Raw genomic sequence first — 23,330 nt, forward strand, 5'->3', positions numbered from 1 at the left:
TTGTTAATGAATACTTATTTTTAAACTGACCTATATGTTGTTACCTTACACAATCAATTAAAACAATAAAAAGATCTAACAAAAGTTGTGTCCTGCCACTACTCTTCCCCTTGGCATGGATAATGAATATATTTTACTACATTAGTATAAATAACTTACTCAGACTTTTTAAAAAAAGCATTTATTTTAAATATACACCAAATGGGAGTATGAACAATGGCACATTTAAAATTTCTGTCTTTAAAAACATACCCTTTGGAAGCTCCTCCCAAACTAAAACAAAAGAACATACCTTTGTCAAGCCATTTTAAAAAATAATCAGCAAGCATATTTATATAATGATTACAGCACTTTTTCTACCAAAGTCCTAGCTATGCTTAGGATGGCATCAGTATTATTAATCTGAGGAAGGCCACAATAGTTTCCCTCTTTCTCTTCCTGGCACTAATCCTATTCTTTAAAACAGCTATGCGTGACAAAGAAAAGGTCAAGCAATTGCAGCTTTATCGATCACTTCACTTCCACACCAGAAAGTCAGGTACTGCTATACTTTCACCTTGCTACACAGAGATGTCATTAACAAAGATGCTCTGGTGGTGATGGTGGGACAGTGGTAACTTCACAGAGGAACTGAATGGACAATATAAAAAAAAAGACAAAGCATTCTTGTCACGATCACTCTCCCTTGGTCCACACACCAAAGCACTGGTTATGTCCCTATGAGCAAAAAGCACACACTATCACTAAGCCAAGGCCAAATGTCAGCTCAAACTATCTAGTAATAGTTAATACATCATGGGATGCTACAGAGCCAGCAATAACAACTCCAGAGAGAAAATGTTTAGTGGAGACAGGGTGTGTTACAAATAAAGAGATGTGAAGGTAAGTCCTTCGACAATCTCATCCAATGTTCACTTGGAAGTAAGTCCCACCAGTCTCAACAGAACCTACCATTAAATAAGGATGCTTTTAGGAGTGTAAGTCAAATGGATAGTAAAGTTGAAATGAGCCCACATTGAGGAGTAAAAAATCAATAGAACAGAGAATTTTTATAGTGCCATCAAACCAGATTATATTCTTGAAAAAACACCTGAGGTGCTCTCCCTCCCTACAGCAATACAGACACCATTACTGGACTGTGGATGTGTTTGGCTTTTCATAGTTCTCCATTGAGCACTGTTTCTTCATCAGAAAGACAGCAGTAAAGTCAGTTAGTCTTGAATAGGAGGCCGGAAATGTGAAGAAAATACCGCCAGTCGGGCTTGATGGAAAAGCTGAAGTAGCCGATAGATGAATGGCAGAGCAGTTGGAGAGGCTGGAAAACATTAGTGGAAGATAGTGACATGTTTTTCCATTTACGCCATCATCCTTCAATACTTGCTATGGGGACTAGGCTGATCCCATACAGTACTTGGAAACACTGAGGGAAGTCACCTAAACACAGATTTTTTAATTTTTATTTTATTTTAATTTTTGGCAGTGAGGAAGTAATGGAGTTATATTTCAAAAGTAGCTAAGACAGTGGGAATGAAGTCACATTACAAGTATAACAAGTCATATTTTTCTACTTACTTTCTGAAGTTATATTTAAGACCATTTTTAGAGGGATCTTGAGAATATTTTTTTCAAGTTTTATGCCATCCTTCATCAATCTTATGGGAATGTGTGCATGTGTTTAAAGCAGTAATTCCCAAACTCTGGTCCTCCAGGTGTTTTGGACTTCAACTCTCAGAAGCCACAGGCAGTTTGGCCAACAGTCAGGAATTCTGGGAGCTGAACTCCAAAACATCTAGAGGACAAAAATTTGGGAACCACTGGTTTAAAGTGACAAAAATTTATGAGCAATACAAAGTTGCCCATTAAAAAAACCTATAACATCAGTGGGCTACTGAAACAACCTCCATAACAAGTAACAGGAACAAATTATTTTTACAAAGTAACATCCCAAGCTCTAGGCTTCCCAAGGCTGGAATCTGCAGGGCCACAAGACTAGCAGTGTTGGTAACCTACATAGATAACATTACACTGAGTATTAAATATGTAACAGTGATCCATTATTCCTTCTTTAAGTGTAAATAAATTGTCTTCCAAGAGCTCTACCATGGGTAAAAAATAACTTTCATATAGCTGGAATATTTTTGCAAGGTCAAAAGGGGTCTCTAGCATGGACAGCCCTCCAACCTCATCTATATAATTTGCCACTACCTCTATGGTATTGTTATGTCAGCCTTCTTTATTGAGTAGCAATGAAACAAACATTCTGGAGCTGCACCTAGCAACCAAGGTGGGTACACCAAGACAGGTAAAATTTAGAGCAATGTGAAGATATTTGTTCTATGTCAGAAACACAAGACCTTGCCTTACTACCATCAGTCTCTGCTGTATGGACAGGGTGCTATAGGTCATTCCAGAAATCCACACTCTGGTTAAACAACATTATGTCACAAACAACCCCCATACCACTCCTCATTCATTCCTATTTCTCAACAGGCAAGATATTTTAAGCAGTAATATATGCTTTCCTCCCAGTCTCTCATACCTGGATCCAGTCTCACTACGATGAGACACAACATGAACGCAGCCAAGAGTGTCTTTTTGTAGGGAATTGAACAGAGCTGACCTGCTAAGGATCCTAGCACTCTACTCAGCTGTGCCAAAACTGTCAACATCTTTTGGGACACCCAACCTGCAACACAAAAAAACAGGATTACACCAGGGAAAGTGAGGAGTACAGATTACTTAAGAAAACAGCAATGGACAACTTGGGAAACTCAAAAAATGTTGTTACACTGCAATCCCATCAAGTATAGCCAGAGGGAAGAGATTCTTTAATAGATAGCTTTTAACGTTCTTTCCAAAAGATCTGATAGAAATCACTTTTTTTCCTTAGAGGGAAACTGTTGAAGGTTAGGAGGGAATCACTTTGGCGTCACATGGGACACTGAAGGGCCACAGCCCCTCCTGTTGTATGTCCCCAATTTTAAGAGTTTTAAGAATTTTTAAAGGCCTCCTTTGCCACCAGTGCATGTTTTTGCTATACCCCCACTTCTAACTGTTTTAAAACCAGCCTTTTCCTCAACTGAAGTAAACCAAAACATTTTAGTAGAATTTCCCTCCAGATAGAAATATTGAGGGGTGCTGAGGGGTCTCAAAGACAGCCCTTTCTCCACTACTGTCTAATAGTAGTAGAATTCAAAAGTATAGCTATGCTAGTCTCTAAAATCAGTATGGAGCAAGATTTTGTAACACCTTTGAGACTAACTGAAAGAAAAAAGTTGGCAGCATGAGGTTTCATAGACTTAAGTCTACTTCCTCAGATGCATCTAAGGAAGTAGACTTAAGTCTATGAAAGCTCATGCTACCAAATTCTTTTTCAGTATGTAAAGAGATCTTATAGCCCCTTTTAGACTAACCAAAGTTTAGCAAATGTTATTGTTTTGGGCAACTAGAATGCGTGGCTAACATTGCCTGAGAGTTGTAGTTCCCTAAACAAACTTTTCTAAATTCTAGGCAACCATATACCAACCATTTCACCTTCAAGACTGCTAAAACAAAAGCTTACCGAACTGCTGCTTCCATGCCACATCTGGTGGAGCCTCGGGAATCAGGCACTCTTCTTCCTGCCGTAACCACTGATGCCTTTTCTCCTCAATGCTCTCATGCATTTCTATGTGCTGCTCCTCACTCAGTGCTTTGCAACCTTGGACCAGCACTTCTGCCTCTGCAAAGTGCCCAAGTGGCAATAGGACATGGAAGAGATACAACTGAACCAAGAGTCCATAACTAGGCAGGTGCTGGTTCATGGAGGAATGTAACCAGTCACTGCCGATTTCTAGCATCACCTGAGGTTCTTCCACTTTGCTATGTAGAAGAATGCTACAAGAGAATACAACGACAACACTTTAATGCACAGACAATGCAATACATGTATGCATTTGTATTTTCTATAGACATTTTCACAGCATTTCATGTAGAAAGGAAAAAGCCTAAACGGCCTGGGAAAGGCCTAAATACCCTAAAGGCACCAGATGCCATCTGATCTTGAAAGCTAAACAGGTCAGCCCTGCTTAGTACCTGGATGGGAGACCACCAATGAATTCCAGGTGCTGTAGGCTATGCTAGGGGATCTAGGCAATATTTTTTCCCATTTATTACTCTCCTACGTTCTTTCATGTCTTCTCTCTTTCTTTTTTTCCCATAGAAAATGAATTACGGAGGGAAATACAGAAGAGTCACACAATATCTTTTGATTGGTAGCGCTAGGAACCAACTGCTTTGAAATACCCATTAGTCTAGCATTACAATGAAGTGACACACCTACACAGGACAGTTCTACTTCAGGATGTAAACAGAGCAACCATATGACATTTTAAATTAAATTGAGACTTTATCTATAATTCAAATATCAAATATTCAGCTGACAGAAAGTTTAATTTCACGATTGTAAGACTACCCACAATGCACCTTCTTTACAGAAAGCCTGTATGTTGGGGTGGTTTGAACGCTCAAGTAGGAATCTGGGAGACCAGAGTTTGAATCCCCACTTGGCAATGGAAACCCACTGGGTGACCTTGGCCAAAACATATTCTCTCAGCTCAGAGAAAAGCTAAGGCAAACCCCCTCTATACAAATATTGCTAAGAAAACCCTGTGACAGGTTCACTGTAGGGTCACCATTAAGTCATAAAAGGATTTGAAGGCACAAAACAAACTATTTCAACCCCAAATCTTCCACATAGAAAATTACTAGGTCCAGGAGAAGGCAAATCACAGTCATTCTCTATATTATCTAGATTTTAGCGTGGAGAGAATTGTTTTCTAGCAAGGAGCAGTCATGTGAACCTCCACCTGAAGGCTAAGCTGGTACCAAAATAGGTACCGTTTTGAAGAATACTAGGTGTAGACAGAAAAAGAGAACCCACCACAGCTCTAGAATTTTGGGAGGCCAGCAGTCAGGATCCTGGTAAAACTGAAGAATCCATGGAAGGACATCCCTCCACCGGTCCATTTCAGCCAGTGCCTGGATACCAACAATGCATAAAGAGCATTTCAGTTCTTCGGAGCTGGTTCAGCAAACAGAAAGAGAGAGTAAATTAAAATTGGGAGCAGGAGGGGGGGGGGCTAAAAACAACATTCCAGCAAGCAACATCAAAATCTTCACCGCTTTCAGCTAAATATCTGTCCACTATTCCTATTGTTATAAATTAAATTGAGACGTTCTGTTTATAGCCCAGATATCAAATTCTTGGATGATAAAAAGTTTGCTTTCACTATTATGAGAATATTAAATCCTGGGGTCTTTTTAACTGCCATGGCAACATCTTATGGAATCCTGGGGCTTGTAGCTTGGTGAGGCACTAGAGCTCTGGGGCTCCCAGTTCTAAGTCCTCCCTAAAGTGCAAATCCCAGGCAGTTAATAAGGAAACATAGAACTACAACTGTGGAGTTTGAAAGGGCCCCAGGTTATGGTGTATGTGTCTGCATGTTATTAAGAGAGTGGATGAATAGCCCTCTCACCTGATCTGTGTGTAGAATTGCATGGCATAGCCATGTCAGTCTGGAATATCAGTATGTAAAGGGATCTGGTAGCACCTTTGAGACTAACTGTGAGAAAGAAGTTGTTCAACAAGCTTTCATAGACTTGGTCTACTTTCTCAGATGCTCAGAGTGAAGTACAGTTGGCCCTCCACATCCATGGATTATTTATCCAGATTCCAAGCCATGAATCCTTGAATCTGGATAAATAATATATATTCCAAAAAGCAAACCTTGATTTGGCCATTTTATATAAGGGAAATCATTTTACTATCTATTGTATTTAATGGGACTTGAACATCCAAGGATTTTGGTATCCACAGGGTGGCCTGGATGCAAAACCCAGTGGATTGCAAGGGCCCAGTAGATCAAGTCTATTAAAGCTTATGCTACAACATCTTTCCCACAGTTAGTCTCAAAGGAGGTACAAGGTCCCCTTGGATACATGTGCTTGTGTGATGGATACATCCGTGTAAATGTTGGTTCCAACATTAACCAAGACATTTTGCCATGCTGATGATTCCGGTACCAAAGCAAATTGAGCAGGTGGTTGAAATGTAACTCAGCACTGGTGATGGAACAGTATCCTCCACTGCACCAGAGAGCAACAGACTACAGCTGGCCCTCCACATTTGCGCCTTTGACTTTTGCAGATTTGGTTTTGATTAATATGTTCTGTCTAGGAATTGATAGGTCCTCAAGCGCAACTCTTGCCAGACGCTGACCATAGAGTTGTGCTGGAGAACCTAGAACATCCTAGAGAAAATACTTCTCTAAGCATTTGTAGGTCCTCCAGGTATGATTCTATGATCAACTTCTGGCAGATATTGACTACAGAGTTGAACTTGAGGTTCTGGAGATTCCTAGAGAGATGTTCTCTAAGGTAAAAAGAATAGTGTTTTTGTATTTGCATTTTTTTCCATATTCACTGGAGAACTTCACCCCTAACCCCAGCAAATGTGGCGGTACCACTCTAGTCCCAAGATAAAAATCCAAGTGAAGAACAGGTTATGTGATACACATGTGCTCCAACAAAGGAGTAAATCCTGCTCTCTCTCCTCTGACCTATTGCCTGAGGTAACTACTTCACTCTGCTTAATGACATAACCAGCCTGGCTGTTTTCCACAGACCTTCACTGTTGTAAAGTATGAGCCACGGTCACCAACTCAGAGAGCTTTTAAAGTTCAGAATGTTTCACCAAAAATCAATCAGTGGTTTTTCAATCAGTAATTTTATGTAATTAAATAGGACCCCTTTGGGTGAAAGGTGGGTTCAGGGAAAGTTCAGAAACTTGAGTGCAGCTACAGAATAGGGTTTCAGTGCCTGGACTCAGCTCCGCAACATGACCAAATCAGTTTCTATTTTGATATGCTTTTGGACTGGTTTAATTTTCCTCCACTTTCTGCGATTCTGTGATCATTGGGCTTGAAGGGGGAGATTCCGGTTTAATTAAATGTGGAAAATACTTTGGAAGCTTTCTATACAAAATAAAAACAGAAGGAACAAAACCAAAAGCCAAGCAGAGTATATTTGACCCTAGCTGCATCCACACTGCAAAAATAATCCAGTTTGACACTACTTTAACTGCCACAGCTGAATAATATGGAATTCTGAGAATTGTAGTTTGTTTTTTCCATAACATTTTATTGAGTTTTCCATCTATTACCAACAGGAGCCCTGGTGGCGCAGTGGTTAAATGCCTGTACTGCAGCCATTCACTCAAAACCACAAGGTTGCGAGTTCAAGACCAGCAAAAAGGGCCCAAGCTCGACTCAGGCTTGCATCCTTCCAAGGTCGCTAAAATGAGTACCCAGACTGTTGGGGGCAAATTAGCTTACTTGCTGTTCACCGCTATGATCTTTGGAATAGCAGTATATAAATAAAACTAATTGTTATTATTATAACATACTTCAAAATTTACACATTCTCTTACTTTTTACATTATAAAAGTACTTTACGCCAACAAGCTTTACTATTCTTGTTATCCCACTTCCCTTCCCCAAACTTCTAGAATTCAACTTAATCATTATTACACAGTACAGTTCTTGTGACACTTCTGTAAATGTTGTACAATATCATTACCTTCCTCCCACCTTTAATTTATGTTACAATAGACTGATTGTTATTGTTTTTCTCCCTCTTTCCTGACATCCTTCTATGTTTGTTGTAACATTATTAACTCAAAAGCTTAAAGGTTTACCCTTAAGCTTAAGACATTCTTTCTTGTTTCTTTACTTCTCCAATTTCCTTCTTAATTTTCCTATCTTCTGGTCTTGTTTAAGTGATTCTCTTGCAAGATTTACCGCACAGGCTTACAAATCTAGATAAACAAAGCCAATTTTGTCATTATGTTTTTGTCAGATAATTTCCTCAATATTTGAAGCCCAGTTTGCAACATTTCCCCACGTCTTTTCCAGATATTCCATTACCTTTTCCCAACATCCTCTCCATTTGTCATTATTTTCATCTTGTAATTTATGTGACAGCAAATCCAATTCCATCATTTCATATAGTTTCTCCTGCCACTCTTCTATTTCTATATTTTTCTCAGATTTCCAATGTTTAGCAAATATCACTCTGGCAGCTGCCAACATATAAAACAAAATTTTCCCATATCTAATTTCATCTTTTTCTTCAAACATACATAACAACATTGTCTCAGCTCTTAATGTTAATTTGACTCCCAGCATTTTGTCAATTTCAAATTGTATTTCTTTCCAAAATTTTCTTGCCTTGTTACAAGTCCACCATAAGTGATAATAAGTCCCAATCTCCTTTTGGCAGTTCCAACACATCTTCTTTCCCGTTTTATACATATTGGCTATTTTAACTGGTGTTAAGTGCCATCTATAAAGAGTTTTGTAATAGTTTTCTTTTATATATTGCGACATTGAGTAACTCATTCTTTTAGTCCATGCCTTCTCCCATTGCGACAGTTCTATTGATCTTCCACAATTTTGTGCCCATTTGATCATTGAGTCTTTAACAATTTCTTCTTCCGTAAACCATTCCAACAATTTTTTATAAATTTTGGAAATTGTTTTAGACTCAGATTTCCAGATGATTTCTTCCATCCCATTCTTGGAATTAGAGAAACCAACCTGTTTCTTATCCTCTTTGTATCTACAGGTAAGTTGCCTATACAGAAACCATCCTATATCCCAACCTTCCTGTTTTAGTTTTTCTTGAGTTTTAATAGATCCATCTTTGTTTAATAAGTCTTTATATCTAATCCAGGTCTGGTTTTTCTTTGGGTCGTAGCAATATAGTGCCTCGTGTGGTGACAGCCACCCAGGAAGTTTAGGAGAGATACGTTTTTTTATACTTATTCCAGACACTGAGTATTGAGGCACGAATATAATGATCATTAAAACTTCTATTAGCTTTTAATTTCCCGTAAAACAAAAAGCCGTGCCAGCCAAACCTAATGTTTGTGCTCTCTAATTTCAATAATTTGCTATTTTCTAAAGTAATCCATTCTTTCAAAAAGGTTATTGCACATGCTTCAAAATATAACTTTAAGTTAGGGAGGGTAAAGCCACCTCTTTCCTTAGCATCATATAATATTTTAATTCTAATTCTGGGTTTTTTTTTTCCTGCCCACACAAATTGTGTCAGTTGTTTCCGCCAATCTTTGAAGATTTTTTTCATGTTTAATAATGGGAATGCATTGGAAAAGAAATAATAGCTTAGGAATCGCCAACATTTTGACTACAGATATCCTTCCTAGCAATGAGAGGTTCAATGTCATCCAATTTTTCATATCTTTTTTTATTTCTGCCCATTTACTCAAATAATTGTTTTTAATAAGGTTTGAGTTCTTATTAGTAAGAATCACACCCAAATATCTCACTTTTTCAGATATTTTGAAGCCTGATTTTTCTGTAAGTCTATCCTGATCATATTTATCCATATTTTTTGTGATCACCGCCGATTTTTCTAAGTTGATTTTTAACCCAGCTATTCTTTCAAATTTTTTTAGATGTTGAATTAATTTATCACAGCAAGAGATTGGATCCTCCAATGTAATTACAATATCGTCAGCATACGCCCTTGTTTTCAGACATTCCCCTTTAAAATTGACCCCTATGATCTCTCAGTCATCTCTCAAATTACTTAATAAGGTTTCTAAAACCAAAATAAACAGTAGCGGAGACAGAGGGCAGCCCTGTCTGGTACCCCTAGATAATACAATTGCATCAGTTCTTTGATCATTGATAATAACTCTAGCAGTTTGTTTATAGTATATGGAACTTATCCAATCAATGAATCTTTGACCTGCTTTTATCTGCTTCAGTGTAATAATAATAGAGAACCAATTGAGGGAATCAAAGGCCTTTTCAATATCCAGGAAGATCAAGGCAAGTTTTCTTTCGTTATGCCAATCATAGTGTTCAATTACATTTATAATATATCTTAAGTTTTCTTTCAGTTGCCTATTTGGGAGAAAACCGCATTGATCTTCCTGAATTATTGTCTGTAGAGCTTTTTTCAATCTATTCGCCATTATATCAGCAAAAAGCTTATAGTCCACATTTAGCAATGATATCGGCCTGTAATTTTTTAAATATTGATGGTCTCTTCCCTCTTTCAGAATCAAGATGATGTTGGCCTCTTCCCAGGTTGGCGGTAGAGGATCTCCTTTAATAGAGTTCATAACTTCTATCAGATGTTGTTCTATTTCTGTTTCAAAGGTTTTGTAAAATCTAGCAGTAAAGCCGTCTGGTCCCGGTGCTTTACCGGATTTGGCCCGTTGAATAGCCTCCTTTAGCTCCATTGAAGTGATGTTTTTATTTAGATCTACACTCTGTTCTTCGTTTAGTTCCGGAAGTGGGCATTTTTTAACATATTCCTCAACTTCGGCTTTGGATATAGGAATTCTTTTAAACAAGTTGCTAAAGCAGTCAGATGTGGCCTTCATGATGCCCTTAGTGTCTGTGTAAGATTTAGTTTCATCATTGATCTTAAAAATTGTTTTTTTCTCTTTATTTTTACAAAGCCTTTGGGCCAGCCACTTACCAGGTTTATTTGCTTCTTGAAACTGCTTGATTTTAACATTCTTCATCAAATTAGCCAGATCTTGCGCGTTTTGCATATTGTATTGCTTCTGTAAAAGTTTTATCTCCCTTAGTATCTTGGTGTTTTCTGGATTTTGTTTAAGCTCTTCTTCCTTTTTATTTAGTTGCTCTGTAATTTTCTTTATATTTAGTCTTTTTCTGCTCAGCATCTCTCGATGTTTTTTGATAAAGAAGCCTCTGAGTACCGCTTTACATGCGGCCCATACTATTTTTATGTCGGTACCTTTATTTAAGTTTTCTTTAAAATAGTTGTTGATTAAATCTTTAGCTTCTTTTACAACTTTTGGGCATGAAATCAAGTAGTCTTGCAATTGCCACCTAAATTCCATGTTTTCTTTCCTCATGGTCAACACGACAGGGCTATGGTCGGAGTATGATTTTGTCCTGATTTGCACATTGTTCACTCTTGGGGCTAGTGATTTTGAGACAAAGAACATATCAATTCTGGAAAAAGTTTTAAATCTATTTGGAAAAAAAGTAAACTCACGTTTCTCTCCACACTTATATCTCCACATTTCTATTAAGGACATGTCATTTATAAATTTAAAGCAGGAAAGCAGTAATTTACCTTGATTAACTTTGATTGCTTTGGATGATAGTCTGTCCATATTTGGATCCACAACTCCATTCCAATCTCCACAAATTATAATCTCCTTATAACAAAATTTCTGTATGCTCTCCTTTAATTTTTGATAAAATTTCGCCTTTCCATTGTTTGGTGCATATATTGCCACCAATAGAATATTTTTTCCACTCAGATTAAACTCGATCCCAACATAATGTCCTTCTTTGTCACAAAATAGTTGCTTAGCACTCAATTTGTTTGTCACATATATCACCACCTCTTTCTTTTTTTGTTTGTTTGCTGCTATATAGTGCGTCCCCAATTTTTTATTTCTCAGTAATCTTTCATCCTTTTGTCTAATATGAGTCTCTTGTAAACATAAAATTTCGAACTTTTCTTTTCCTAATAAATGAAAAACTTCCTTCCTTTTGGTTTTATTGTTCAGGCCATTTATATTCCATGAAAGAATTCTTATGTTTTGTCCACCTTGAAACATTTTCCTTTTCCAGTAGTTAATTTATTTAGCCTTAGTCTTCTTTCTCTTCCTCTTCGGTTTTCCTTTTGTGACCTCTAAACTGAGATCTAAATCCACTATTTCCTCAATCTGTTCTGTCTCTCTGATATCTACTTCTTCTTCTCCATCCAGCTCGGAGATCCCTGAACCATCCTCTTCCTCCTCTTCTCCTTCCTCTGACTCTGATGACCTTTGTTGTTCTTTATCTTTTCCATCCTTTGGATCTTTCATCTCACCTTTTAATTCTTCTGGTGCTCCTCCTTCTCCATAATCTTTGTCTGTCATTTTACTCCTTTCAATTTCTTTCCCATGTCTCTTCCAAAATTCTTTAGCCTTCAGAGTTGAGTTCAGTTTGATCCACCTTTGTTTAAAAAAACCCGATATCCCTTCCAATTTTTCCCATTTGTATATAATGTTATGTCTGATTAGATGATTTGTCAGGAATTTATATCCCTCACGTTTTTGAAGAATCCTTTTTGGGACATCCTTATAAATCTTAAGTTCACACCCTTCTATGATTAATTTTTCTTGGTAACTCATTTGGAGAAGTTGTTCTTTCACATTTTGCCTTAGGAAATATATCACAATATCTCTCGGTAAATTTTTGTCTCTGGCAATTTTAGAATTAATCCTGTATATTTTATCCGTACTCCAACTTAGCTCCTGAACAGAGATATTCATATATTCAGCCAGGGGAGGTAGCAAAAGGAACAGCTGCATCGCAGCTTCTATCTTCTAATTACTCTCAGAGGAGATATTCAATGGAAAAAGAGCAACCTTCTGTTTTGGAGGAGATTAAGAAACTGAGATTAGATATGGAACAAAATCTCTCAAGGGAGATTAAAAATCTGAGGGCTGATATTAAGAAAGATTTCAGATCAGAAATGAAAGAATTCAAACAATCTTTGGAAGCTGTTAACAAAAGAAATTGGTCATGTTTGTTCTAGAGTACAAAAGCTGGAGGACAGAACAAACTCCATGGAGGAAATAGTTAAAGATATCAAAACAAACCAAGACAGAGATAAAGAAAAATTCCTTGATTCCAGAGCCCTGGAAGAGCAAAGACTCAGACAGAACTGCCTGAAATTAAGAGGGCTGAAGGAAACCAAAGGAGAAAACTTATATGACATTTTCTAGCAGCTGTAGCCATTTGGTCTTTGAAATTCAGAGGTTTTAAGTTAATTAACTTTAACTTGCCAGGTACTTCCAATGTTAAACCCCTCAAACAGTGGAAACTTTGTTTAGTTACAGTGTTGTTTTTTGTCCGAAGTTAAATTGTGTCTACTGCCCGCTGTCAATATTTGGAAAGTAATACTTTTGGCCAATTTCAAAAACCAAGATTCTTAAGTTCAATCCAAAGTTTAGAGCAGGTTTGAGAAAAGCAAAAAAGAAAGTTTATTTAAGACAAGGGCTTTCTTCTATATCAAAACAATACTGTGTTTGGCAAAGCTTGTCAGACTTCTTCTTTTGAGAATACAATTTTAGTTGAACACAGTCTATATATTATTCCCCCCTTTTCCCTTTCTTTCAAGTTCTTCAATTAGTAATAAGGGGGGAGTCTGAGCAGCAAATATAGAGACGATAAGTTCAAACTTCACCCAGACAAGAAAATGAAGAGTAAAGTATTCCTACCCACTTGTGGTCATTAGTCTTGGGAGTTTGTAAGTTAGTAGCGTCCTTTATCCATTCTTCATCTCAGTTATTTAGGGACCCAAAAGTTTGTTAGTTGCTTTTGAAGGCTTAAAAGCCTGGCGCTTCAAAAACAAAAGGTTGGTGCTGGCGATAAATGCCTAAAGGCTGCTGCCGCGCCGCTGGGTTTAATGCTCAGGCTTCAGTCTGAGCTATCTCCTCGGCTCCCTGGCTTTCCTCGCCCCCTCCTTCTCCTTCCACCAGGCTGGATGCCTTCAAGAGCCTCTGCGGGCTACCCACCGAGACCCCTATCTCTTGGGGAGTGAAGCTGCTTTGGGGATCCAAGCTGTTTCACAGAGCCCCGTTCTTCGTGCAGCACCACCACGCGGAGCGAGTGTTCCCCGGAGCACTGCAGGCGCGCTCCTCTCGCCTCTGCACCAAACCTGGAAGTCCCGAGAATTGTAGTTTGTTGTGGCACCCGAGCTCTCTGACAAAGAAGGTTCAATGTCTCAGAGAGCTACAGGATTCCAAAGCACTGAATCATGGCAGTTAAAGTGGAGTCAAACTGGATTATTTCTGTAGTATTGCTGCAGCCCCTGCGGTATTACCTGTGGTATTTTATCTGTGAGCCACCTTGGGTCCCTTTCTGGGAGAAAGACAGCATATAAATAAAATACAATAAATAAATAAATAAATAAATAATCTTACCATACATTTTTTTCTGTTTGGAAGATGTCTTCCACCTTCCAACTTTCAAATAAATTATTCAAGATGAAATTTTAAACCACTTCACCTTGTAATGCTACCCAGTCTAGAATTTTGATGTTTTGACTCTGCATTGAAACTCAGCCCTTATTCCTCCACTACTTGTGATAAAACTACTGAAGTGCACAAAACATACTAAAGTTAACTACATTTAATTCTCTTTAAGGGAGGCTTGGGAGCCTGCAACTTTGCAGGTGATGTTACAGTCGGTACTCCGTATCCATGGATTCTTTATCCACGGATTCAACCATCGACAGCTTAAATATCTTCAACAAATACATAAATTCCAAAAAGCAAACCTTGACTTGGCCTTTTATATAAGGGACACCATTTTACTATGCTATTGTATTTAATGGGACTTGAGCATTCACGGAAGTTATTATCCACAGTGGGTCCTGGAACAAGGGCCCAGTGCATATTGTAATTTCCATCAGTTCCAGCCACCTTTGCCAATGGTCCAGAATGATGGGAGGTGCACTTTAACAATATCCAGAAGATATTGCAGGGCAACTAGATGTCATAATCAGAAAGGAGGGCAAGGCAAGGCAACTCAAAATGTACAGTTACACAACTGTGTAGTGTGAAAGGATGGAGTGAGCATTGGAGGAAAAAAACACTAGGGATAAAAGATATACATCTGTGTTCTTGTGAAAAAGAAAAGCCTATGTTATAAGAAAGGCTTATTCCAGAACATCCTTCAGGGCTGTTCGACAGTGGAACACACTCCCTCTGAGTGTGGTGGAGTCTCTTTGGAGATCTTTAAGCAGAGGCTGGGTGGCCATCTGTCAGGGGTGCTTTGATTGAGAGTTCCTGCATGGCAGGGGGTTGGACTGGATGGCCCTTGTGGTCTCTTCCAACTCTACGATTCTATGATTCCATTTTGAGATTCCTTCTAGGCAGTTAAATGGAGGGCATGTCCTGGAAAAGGAGGACATTTGGTCATTCTGGCCACATGTCACTCCATCTCTGCTTTAAAAGAGAAAAAAACGACACTGCACCACATCTCGGAGTTTGGAAACATTATTTTTTTAGGACTACAGCTCCCAGTATTCCCCAACTAGTATACCTAGTGGGCAGGCTGTCTGAGGGATGATGGGATCTGTAGTCCAAGGAAGTTCTCCAAGAGTCTGAACTCTCAATTCGTTTTAAAAATCAGTGCATACCTGTTGGGATCTCCGTTCTGGGATTCGCCCATGAGACTCTGGCAGCCTTTTTCACATTTTTCCAGGGCAGCTGGGAAATCTCTGTGCATCACCAGAAGATCAGTAGCATCCTCCAGGAAAGAAGCAGCGAGGGAGGCCACTGGGGAGAGAGAAAGGGGCTCGCTGCTTCTCAAGAGACCCCCAGGCCCACCGATTGCAGCCAGGGCCGCTGAGAAATCGCTCCTCATCATGGCTGGATTGGGATCCTGTCTTTGACCTGGGAACAAAAAATCCAGTCTCTGATTTCATCATGCAATCATAAACTTTAGAAAGAAAATTGTATCCTTATTTTTCCATCTATGAAGCCACAACCCTCCAGGGTGACCATTATCCTTGTCGCAAAGGAAGGCAAGGGTTCCAAAACACACTGCAGAAATAATCCAGAAATAAACTCAGTGCTAGGGAATCCTGGGAACTGTAGTTTATTGTGGCACCAAGTGTAGTTTATGGTGACAGAGAGAAGGCTAAATATCTCAGAACTACAGTTCCTCGAATTTCCTAGCATTGAGCCAGGGCTGTTAAAATGGTCTCACACTGGATTATTCCTGCAGTGTGTTTTGGACCAAGGTCCCACAAAATGTAAGACATTCAAGTATAATGTATATTATACTATTCCTATAGTATATTGCTATAATGTAGGACACTGCAAAACTAAGGCTGCAAACATTCATCTAAATACAACTCCACAGTTCTTAGCCATACTCCAAATGGAGGCCATACTGGAATCCCTCCTGGAGAGAAGGCTGAAAGGTAGGTCATGTCCTGGAAAAGGAGGACATCTGGTCACCCTGCAACCCTCTCTGCCCTCTGCATTGAGACCCCAGAGAGAAAGAAAGAAAGAGAATAGGAAGGGGGAGATTCTAGTATTTCAATAAAAATGTTTCCTTAGCTTGCACCAAGCTTTCCCTAGGAGAAAACACTGGCTTTGCAAACCTGGTCCCATTGCTTTCCTCTCTCCAAGGCTATTTAGGCTGCATCTGCACCGCATAAATAATTCAATTTGACCCCACTTTAACTGCCATGGCTCAATGCTGTGGAATTCTGGGAAGTGCAGTTTGTTGTGCTCTGCTGGCACAACAAAATGCAATTCCCAGAATTCCACAGCATTGACCCATGGCAGTTAAAGTGTGGTCAAACCGAATTATTTCTGCAGTGCAGATGCAGCCCAAGTGTCAAGAATGGCTGCAATACAGGCGGTCCTACCCCTGGATAGTTTCCTTTCCAAAAATCACAGGAACACAATTCCACTCTCCATTCTTTGCTTCTCAGCTGAAATTGCGTCTTCCTCGACTGATTGCATGCACAAAGCAGCTTTACAAGAAAGCATGATGGGAAGTGTAGTTTTGCATGATAGGAAGTGTAATTTTTTGCATGATGGGGAGGGTAGTTTATTGCAGGATGCATAATGAGAAGCGTAGTTTTACATAATAGGAAGCGTAATTTTTTGCATGCTGCATGATGGGAAGTGTAGTTTTGCATGATTGGAAGTGTAATTTTGCAGGATGCATGATGGGAAGTGTAGTTTTGCATGACTGGAAGTGTAATTTTGCAGGATGCATGATGGGAAGGGTAGTTTTTGCAGGATGGGAAGTGTAGTTTTGCAAGGAAAAACTAAGCAGCACTTAATAGAAAAAAAGGCTCATTGCACAATGCAGGAACACAAAGCAGCCTTGTGCAGAAAGGAGCTTAAAAACTGTTGCTGTTGTGTTTTCTTGGCAAGATTCTGTTCATAGGGGGTCTGCCATTGCTTTCCCCCGAGGCTGAGAGAGTGTGACTTGCCCAACAATCTAAGAAGTTTGCAGCCATCAGCAGTTCTAGTGCAATTTCATGTGCAATAGGACATTCTGGGATCTCTGCAGAGCTGTTAGTGTAACAAACCTTGTAGGTGAAATGCATGCATACTTTGGATAGAATATGGGAAGGAATCTCTCTAAAATTTACTTAATTTGTTTCGTTTTCAGCAAATTGTCCTGGACCGCTCAACACAGCTTTTATTGTTCCTGATGTGAGTGCATGTTCTCGCTTAAGAATGAATTCATGGCCATCAGAGGATATCAGTTTCACATAGTCCTATATGTGGGCTTCATGGCTGAGCAAGGAATCAGACCCTAGCTTCCATGGTCATAGTCCAACACTCAAATTCCTATGCCACAGTTGCTTAAAATAAGAAAGAAAGAAAAAACGGGCTGAGTTGTGCTTTCATTTTGGACAATGCTGAAGTCGATCCTCACCCTCATCATTATTTTGCATGTGATTCAAAGATACAGGTTGAATTGAGTCTTCAGTAGCTGAGCAGCCCCTAAATATGTGGTTTGCTTTATTATTAGCTGCTATGAAATCAATTTCCACTTAATGCCAACCCCATCAATGAGAGACCTCCAAGTCACCTTGGTATCAACAGTCTTGCAGACTCAGGGCTGTGGCTTCTTTAAGGGGACACTGACAGTGTAGAAATAATGCAGTTTGACAACGCTTTAAGAACTGTGGCCCCATCCTATGGAATCCTAGGATTTGTACTTTGACAAGGTCTGCCGCCTTCTCTGCCAAAGCGTAGGCTAAAGACCTTGTAAAACTAATGATCCCAGGATTCCATCAGTCTTTATCTTCTCTGCCAAAGAGCAAAGCCAGCGTGGCATAGTGGTTTAAGCACTGAGCTATGACTCTGGAGGCCAGGGTTCAATTCCTCACTCAACCATGAAACCCACTGAATAACCTTGGGCAAGTCACACGCTCTCTGGCAAACCTCCTCTGAACAAACCTTGCCACAAAAACCCCATGATAGGTTTGCCTTAGGATCCCCATAAGTCAGACAAGATTTGAAGGCACACAACACACCCACCCACACCAAAGAGCACTCACAAAACTAAAACTCCCAGGATTTGATCATTAAAGTGGTGTCAAACTACATTATATCTATGGGGTAGTTACACTCTGAGTCTATCCATCTCGAATACTATCTTCCTCTTTTCCTACTGCTTTCTACCTTCCCAAGTATGATGGTCTTTATAGTGAGTCATGTCCCCTCATGATATGGCCAAAGTATGACAACTTCAAATTCACCTCTTCCAATTACAAGATTTACAATTCTCTGATTCTTCAGTTCTGTATGTTGATACTTAGTAAAAGATCTTTTGGAATGTCCAAAGTGACCCAGAGATATTACGCTATCCCTCATATTGGAAACAGAACATAAAGACCTGAAATTTCAACATCACTATGTTCCCACAGTACTGCTCAGCATCAAACCATCCCACATCATAGGACCACCAAAAAAAAAAAAAAAAATCTCTTATGTGTATTCCTGTGCACTGTTCTGCCAAACACATGTATACATACATTTTTCTCCCTTCTTCGTAACAGAAAGACATTTAATAAATCAAAAACTGATAAAGACTACATGGCTTACAATGTATTGCATTGACCCTGAAAGGTTTAGCCAAAGAGCCACCTCACCTGTCTACTTTCCTAGCCCAGATAAGCATAACAAGGAACTGCACAAAAGTACTATCCTTAGAAACATCCTCTACTTTTTATGTGACTGTAACCCTCTTACTTTTTTGTCTCACACGAGAGCACTTGCTGCTTTTGCTAGGCTGCTTATGCAGACTGTTCCTCATAATGTACCTTATTCGTCATGAGATACACCACCTACACCTGGCTTAACAAGACTACATGTGAAAGAATCTAGGGCGGGTTACACACCGCCATTAAAGTACGCGCAGAGTGCGTACTAGGGTTAGGGAGTGTGGTGCTTCCGCACCTCCCTAACCCTAATGAGCGCTTGTGCGTAAAAAATGACGGCGGCCGTTCCAGACAGCCGCCGCCATGAGGACGTCACAAGCCGCGCCGCTTCTATACGGGGCAGCGCAGACGTGACGTCTCGCTCCACGCCAGGGCGCCTAGTGCGCCCTTAGCGGGACCAGGAAAGAGCCATTTCGGAGCTCCTTCCTGGTTGCGGCGCGGCTTTGCGTCGCTGGGCGCAGCCTTCAGACGGCTGCGCAAGCGAAGCATGGGAGAAAAGGGCCAAGCGGTCCCTTTCTCCCCTCCCCGCCGCTGCCGGGTGTCCTTGGGGCTTGAACCCAAGGACACCCCTTTCAGGCTGCGGGAAGCGGCGTTTTGCCGCTTCCCTGCAGCCTAAAAGCGCCGGATTGGGGCCCAGCGCTGCCGTTCTGGCAGCTGAGCCGATACACCGGGGAAAGGGGCGGGTACAGCCCGCCCCAAATGGGCGGTCTGTAACCCGCCTAGGAGTCCTAGTAGATCACAAGTTGAACTTATTACAGTGTAAGCGGCAGCTAAGAAGACCAATGCAATCTAGGCTGCATTAATAGAAGTGTTAGTAATCTAGATTAAGGGAAGTAATAGTACAAACTCATTCTGCTTTGGCAGGCCTCTCCTGGCATACTGTGTCTAATTCAGGGCAATACAATTCAAAAAGATGTTGACAAGCGGGAGTGTGTCCAAAGGAGGGCAACGACAATAGTGAAGGGTCTAGAACAGGGGTGGCCGCATCCGGCCCGCGGGCGCCTTTCCGCCGGCCCCCGCTCCCTCTTGCCGCCAAAATCGCCGCCATTTTGCTCTTCAAAATGGCGGCGGAGTCTCGCGCGACAAAAAGATCGCGCGAGATTTTGCCGCCATTTTGAAGGGCAAAATGGGCGGCGCCTTACAGAGCCCTGCGGCCTCCGGAGCCCCGAAACGGGGCTCCAGCAGCCACAGTGTGCCTCTGGCTCCTCACCTCTTTCCTGGCCCTCGGGGGCCAGGAACGGGCGAGGCCGCGGCGCCGCCGGCGAGCCCCGCTCGCCTCTTTCCTGGCCCCTCGGGGCCAAAAGAGGAGAGGCCGCGGCGCTCGCCTGCGGCCCCTCTGCTCTTTCCTGGCCTCCTCGGGGGCCAGAAGGAGGCGAGGGCAGCGCGCTGCGCCGGGGGGCTCCTCGCCTCTTTCCTGGCCTCCTCGGGGGCCAGGAAGGAGGCGAGGCAGCGGCGCTCGCCGGGGGGCTCCTCGCCTCTTTCCTGGCTCCTGGGCCAGGAAGGAGGCGAGGCAGCGGCGCTCGCGGGGGGCTCCTCGCCTCTTTCCGGCCTCCTCGGGGCCAGAACGAGGCGAGGCAGCGGCGCTCGCGGCCGAGCCCCTCTCGCCTCTTCCTGGCCTCCTCTGGGGCCAGGAAGGAGGCGAGGCCGCGGCGCTCGCCTGCGAGCCCCTCGCCTCTTCCTGTGGCCTCCTCGGGGGCCAGGAAGAGGCGAGGCCGCGGCGCTCGCCGGCGAGCCCCTCGCTCTTCCTGGCCTCTTCGGGGGCCAGGAAGGAGGCGAGGCCCGCGGCGCTCGCCGGCGAGCCCCTCGCCCTTTCCTGGCCTCCTCGGGGGCCAGGAACGAGGCGAGGCAGCGGCGCTCGCGGGGGGCTCCTCGCCTCTTTCCTTGGCCTCCTCGGGGGCCAGGAACGAGGCGAGGCAGCGGCGCTCGCCGGGGGGCTCCTCGCCTCTTTCCGGCCTCCTCGGGGCCAGGAACGAGGCGAGGCCGCGGCGCTCGCCGGCGAGCCCTCGCCTCTTTCCTGGCCCTCAGGGCCAGGAACGAGGCGAGGTCGGCGCGCGCCGCGAGCCCTCGCCTCTTTCCTGGCCTCCTCGGGGGCCAGGAACGAGGCGAGGCAACGGCGCTCGCCGGGGGGCTCTCGCTCTTTCGGCCTCCTCGGGGCCAGGAACGAGGCGAGGCCAGCGGCGCCGCCGGGGTGCTCCTCGCCTCCTTCCTGGTCCCCGCGGGACCTCCCAGGAGGGGTCCTGCGACGGCAGGGTCCCCTGGGAGGCCAGTTGCCGCCACGGGGCCCCCCAGAGGGGCTCCTGCGATGGCAGCGGGCCCTGGGAGGCCAGTTGCCGCCGTTGGGCCCTCCAGGAGGGCTCCTGCGAAGGCAGCGGGCCCTGGGAGGCCAGTTGCCGTCGCTGGGCCCTCCAGAGGGCTCCTGCGACGGCAGCGGGCCCCTGGGAAGCCAGTTGCCGTCGCTGGGGCCCCCCAGGAGGGCTCTGCGACGGCAGCGGGCCCCTGGGAGGCCAGTTGCCGCCGCTGTGGCCCTCCAGGAGGGCTCCTGCGAAGGCAGCGGCCCCTGGGAGGCCAGTTTGCCGTCGCTTGTGCCCTCCAGGAGGGCTCCGCGACGGCAGCGGGCCCTGGAAGCCAGTTGCCGTCGCTGGGGCCCCCCAGGAGGGCTCCTGCGATGGCAGCGGGCCCCTGGGAGGCCAGTTGCTGTCCCTTGGGCCCTCCAGGAGGGTTCTGCGACAAGCAACTGGCCTCCCAGGAGCCCGCTGGGCGGCCAGTTGCCGTCGCAGGGGCCCTCCCGGAGGGCTCCGAAGGCGGCAGCGGGCCCTAGCGCAGGGGCCAGCACAAGACGGGAGGCCTCCAGCGCTGGCGGCCGCCGGCTCTTTCCTGGCCTCTGACAGGGCCTGGGGCCCCGTCAGGGGCCGGCAAGAGGAGGTGGCATGGCCCTTGGGGGTCGAAGCCTCGCCCTGGGGGTCGAAGCTCCGCCCCTGGGGTGGAAGCTCCGCCCCTGGGTCAAAGCTCCGCCCCTGGGGTGGAAGCTCCGCCTCCAGCATGCGGCCCCGCCCCCCGGGGGTGGAAGCTCCACCCCCCGGCTTCGGCCCCCCGGGTGCTGAGGGACAACCAACCGCGCCCCCGGCTCAAAAAGGTTGCCTACCCCTGTGTCTAGAAACTATGCCATATGAGGACAGATGGGATTTTCCATGGAAAAAAAGCAGTTCCAAATTCACAGGATATCGCAAGATAATGTGATGTCACATGACGTCGTGTGATAATCTTTGCATTATTGTGTGATATTGACGGGAGCATACCACTGTGCTCCCATCTTTTTTTGCCAGTGTGATAACCTCCTAGAGAGCTAGGTATGTTTAGCCTGAAGAAGAGAAGGTTAAGAGGTGAAAAGATAGCCCTGTTTAAATATTTGAAGGTTTGTCATATTGAGGATGAAGCAAGCTTGTTTTCTGCTGCTCCAGAGAATAGGGCCCAGAGTAATGGTTTCAAACTACAGGAAAAGAGATTCCTCCTTAACATTAGGAAGAATTTAGGAACATTAGGAAGACAGTAATAGCTGTAGACCGTGGAACACACTCCCTCATAGTGGAGTCTCCTCTTGGAGGTTTTTAAACAGAGGCGGGATGGTCATCTGTTGGAGGTACTTGAATGTGAGTTCCTGCATGGTAGAGGACTGGACTGGATGGCCCTTGACATCTCTTCCCATTGTATGATTCTAATACATTCAAGCATGGCATATCTAATATGATACTGTTAATATTCTGAGACTTTTATTGCACTATTTCCTTATGGTCTCATGCTCATTATGTGCGCTTTAAAAACATGTTTTCAGCTCAGCAGCAAATAGAATAGCACACTTGTTTACCAATCTTTAGAGGAAATATGCCCAAAGCTGACACAAAACATAGGGGATAAACTACTGGGTTATTTGCATATATGGGAGCACAATCTTGCCAATAGTCTGAATTAAAGGCAGAGCCTAAACGGGGGACCTGGGTGAGTCATGCAATGTTAGCCTCAGAATAACCAGTAATAGGTTTGCGTTAGGGTTGCCAGACTCAGAAAGGGTTGCTTCAAGGAACAAAATGTCCTGGGTAGCATCCGCACTAAAAAAATAATCTGGTTTGATTCCATTTTAAGTGCCATGGCTCAATGCATGGAATTCTGGGAACCAAGTTTGGTGAGGCACCAGAGCCCACTCCACAACAAACTACATTCCCAGAATTCATAGCATTGTCCTATGGCAGTTAAAATAGTCTCAACCAGATTATTTCTGCAGTGTGGATGAAGCCTTAATTATTATTAGTGTGAAAGATTTTCAGTCTCTCACTCTCTGCAGTACTAGCCATTTGGGACTAAGGAAAATTTCATTGGGGCCGAAGATTTTTGGGAGGCAATCTTCTCATTTTGCCCACTTATAAACTACACCCTTGACTTCAAATAAATAAATAAATAAATAAAGCTAGAGTCGCATGAGTAAAATAAACATTTCTTCCATCTGGTCAAGGTGTCACTCAAACAAT

The 23,330-nt window shown here is 43.2% G+C and overlaps 1 protein-coding gene and 1 pseudogene across 2 annotated transcripts; both read right to left on the minus strand.

Annotated features, from left to right (window-relative positions):
* Positions 1–165: 165 nt before the first annotated feature.
* Positions 166–16,676, minus strand: PEX26 (peroxisomal biogenesis factor 26). Of its 2 annotated transcripts, none has more exons than XM_042470291.1 (6): positions 16,492–16,676; positions 15,250–15,505; positions 4,922–5,062; positions 3,563–3,876; positions 2,621–2,686; positions 166–1,315 (listed from the first exon to the last, which is right to left on the minus strand). In XM_042470291.1, the coding sequence occupies exons 2-6, from the start codon at positions 15,477–15,479 to the stop codon at positions 1,212–1,214; spliced, it is 855 nt and encodes a 284-aa protein (XP_042326225.1). In that variant the 5' UTR covers positions 15,480–15,505; positions 16,492–16,676; the 3' UTR covers positions 166–1,211. The 2 variants fall into 2 exon arrangements, with proteins under 2 accessions (XP_042326225.1, XP_042326224.1); XM_042470290.1 differs by having other exon boundaries at positions 2,540–2,686.
* On the minus strand, positions 15,537–18,924 carry LOC121930890 (annotated as a pseudogene).
* Positions 18,925–23,330: the final 4,406 nt, after the last annotated feature.

This window comes from Sceloporus undulatus, chromosome 5, assembly GCF_019175285.1.
Source record: "Sceloporus undulatus isolate JIND9_A2432 ecotype Alabama chromosome 5, SceUnd_v1.1, whole genome shotgun sequence".
NCBI classification, from domain to species: domain Eukaryota; kingdom Metazoa; phylum Chordata; class Lepidosauria; order Squamata; family Phrynosomatidae; genus Sceloporus; species Sceloporus undulatus.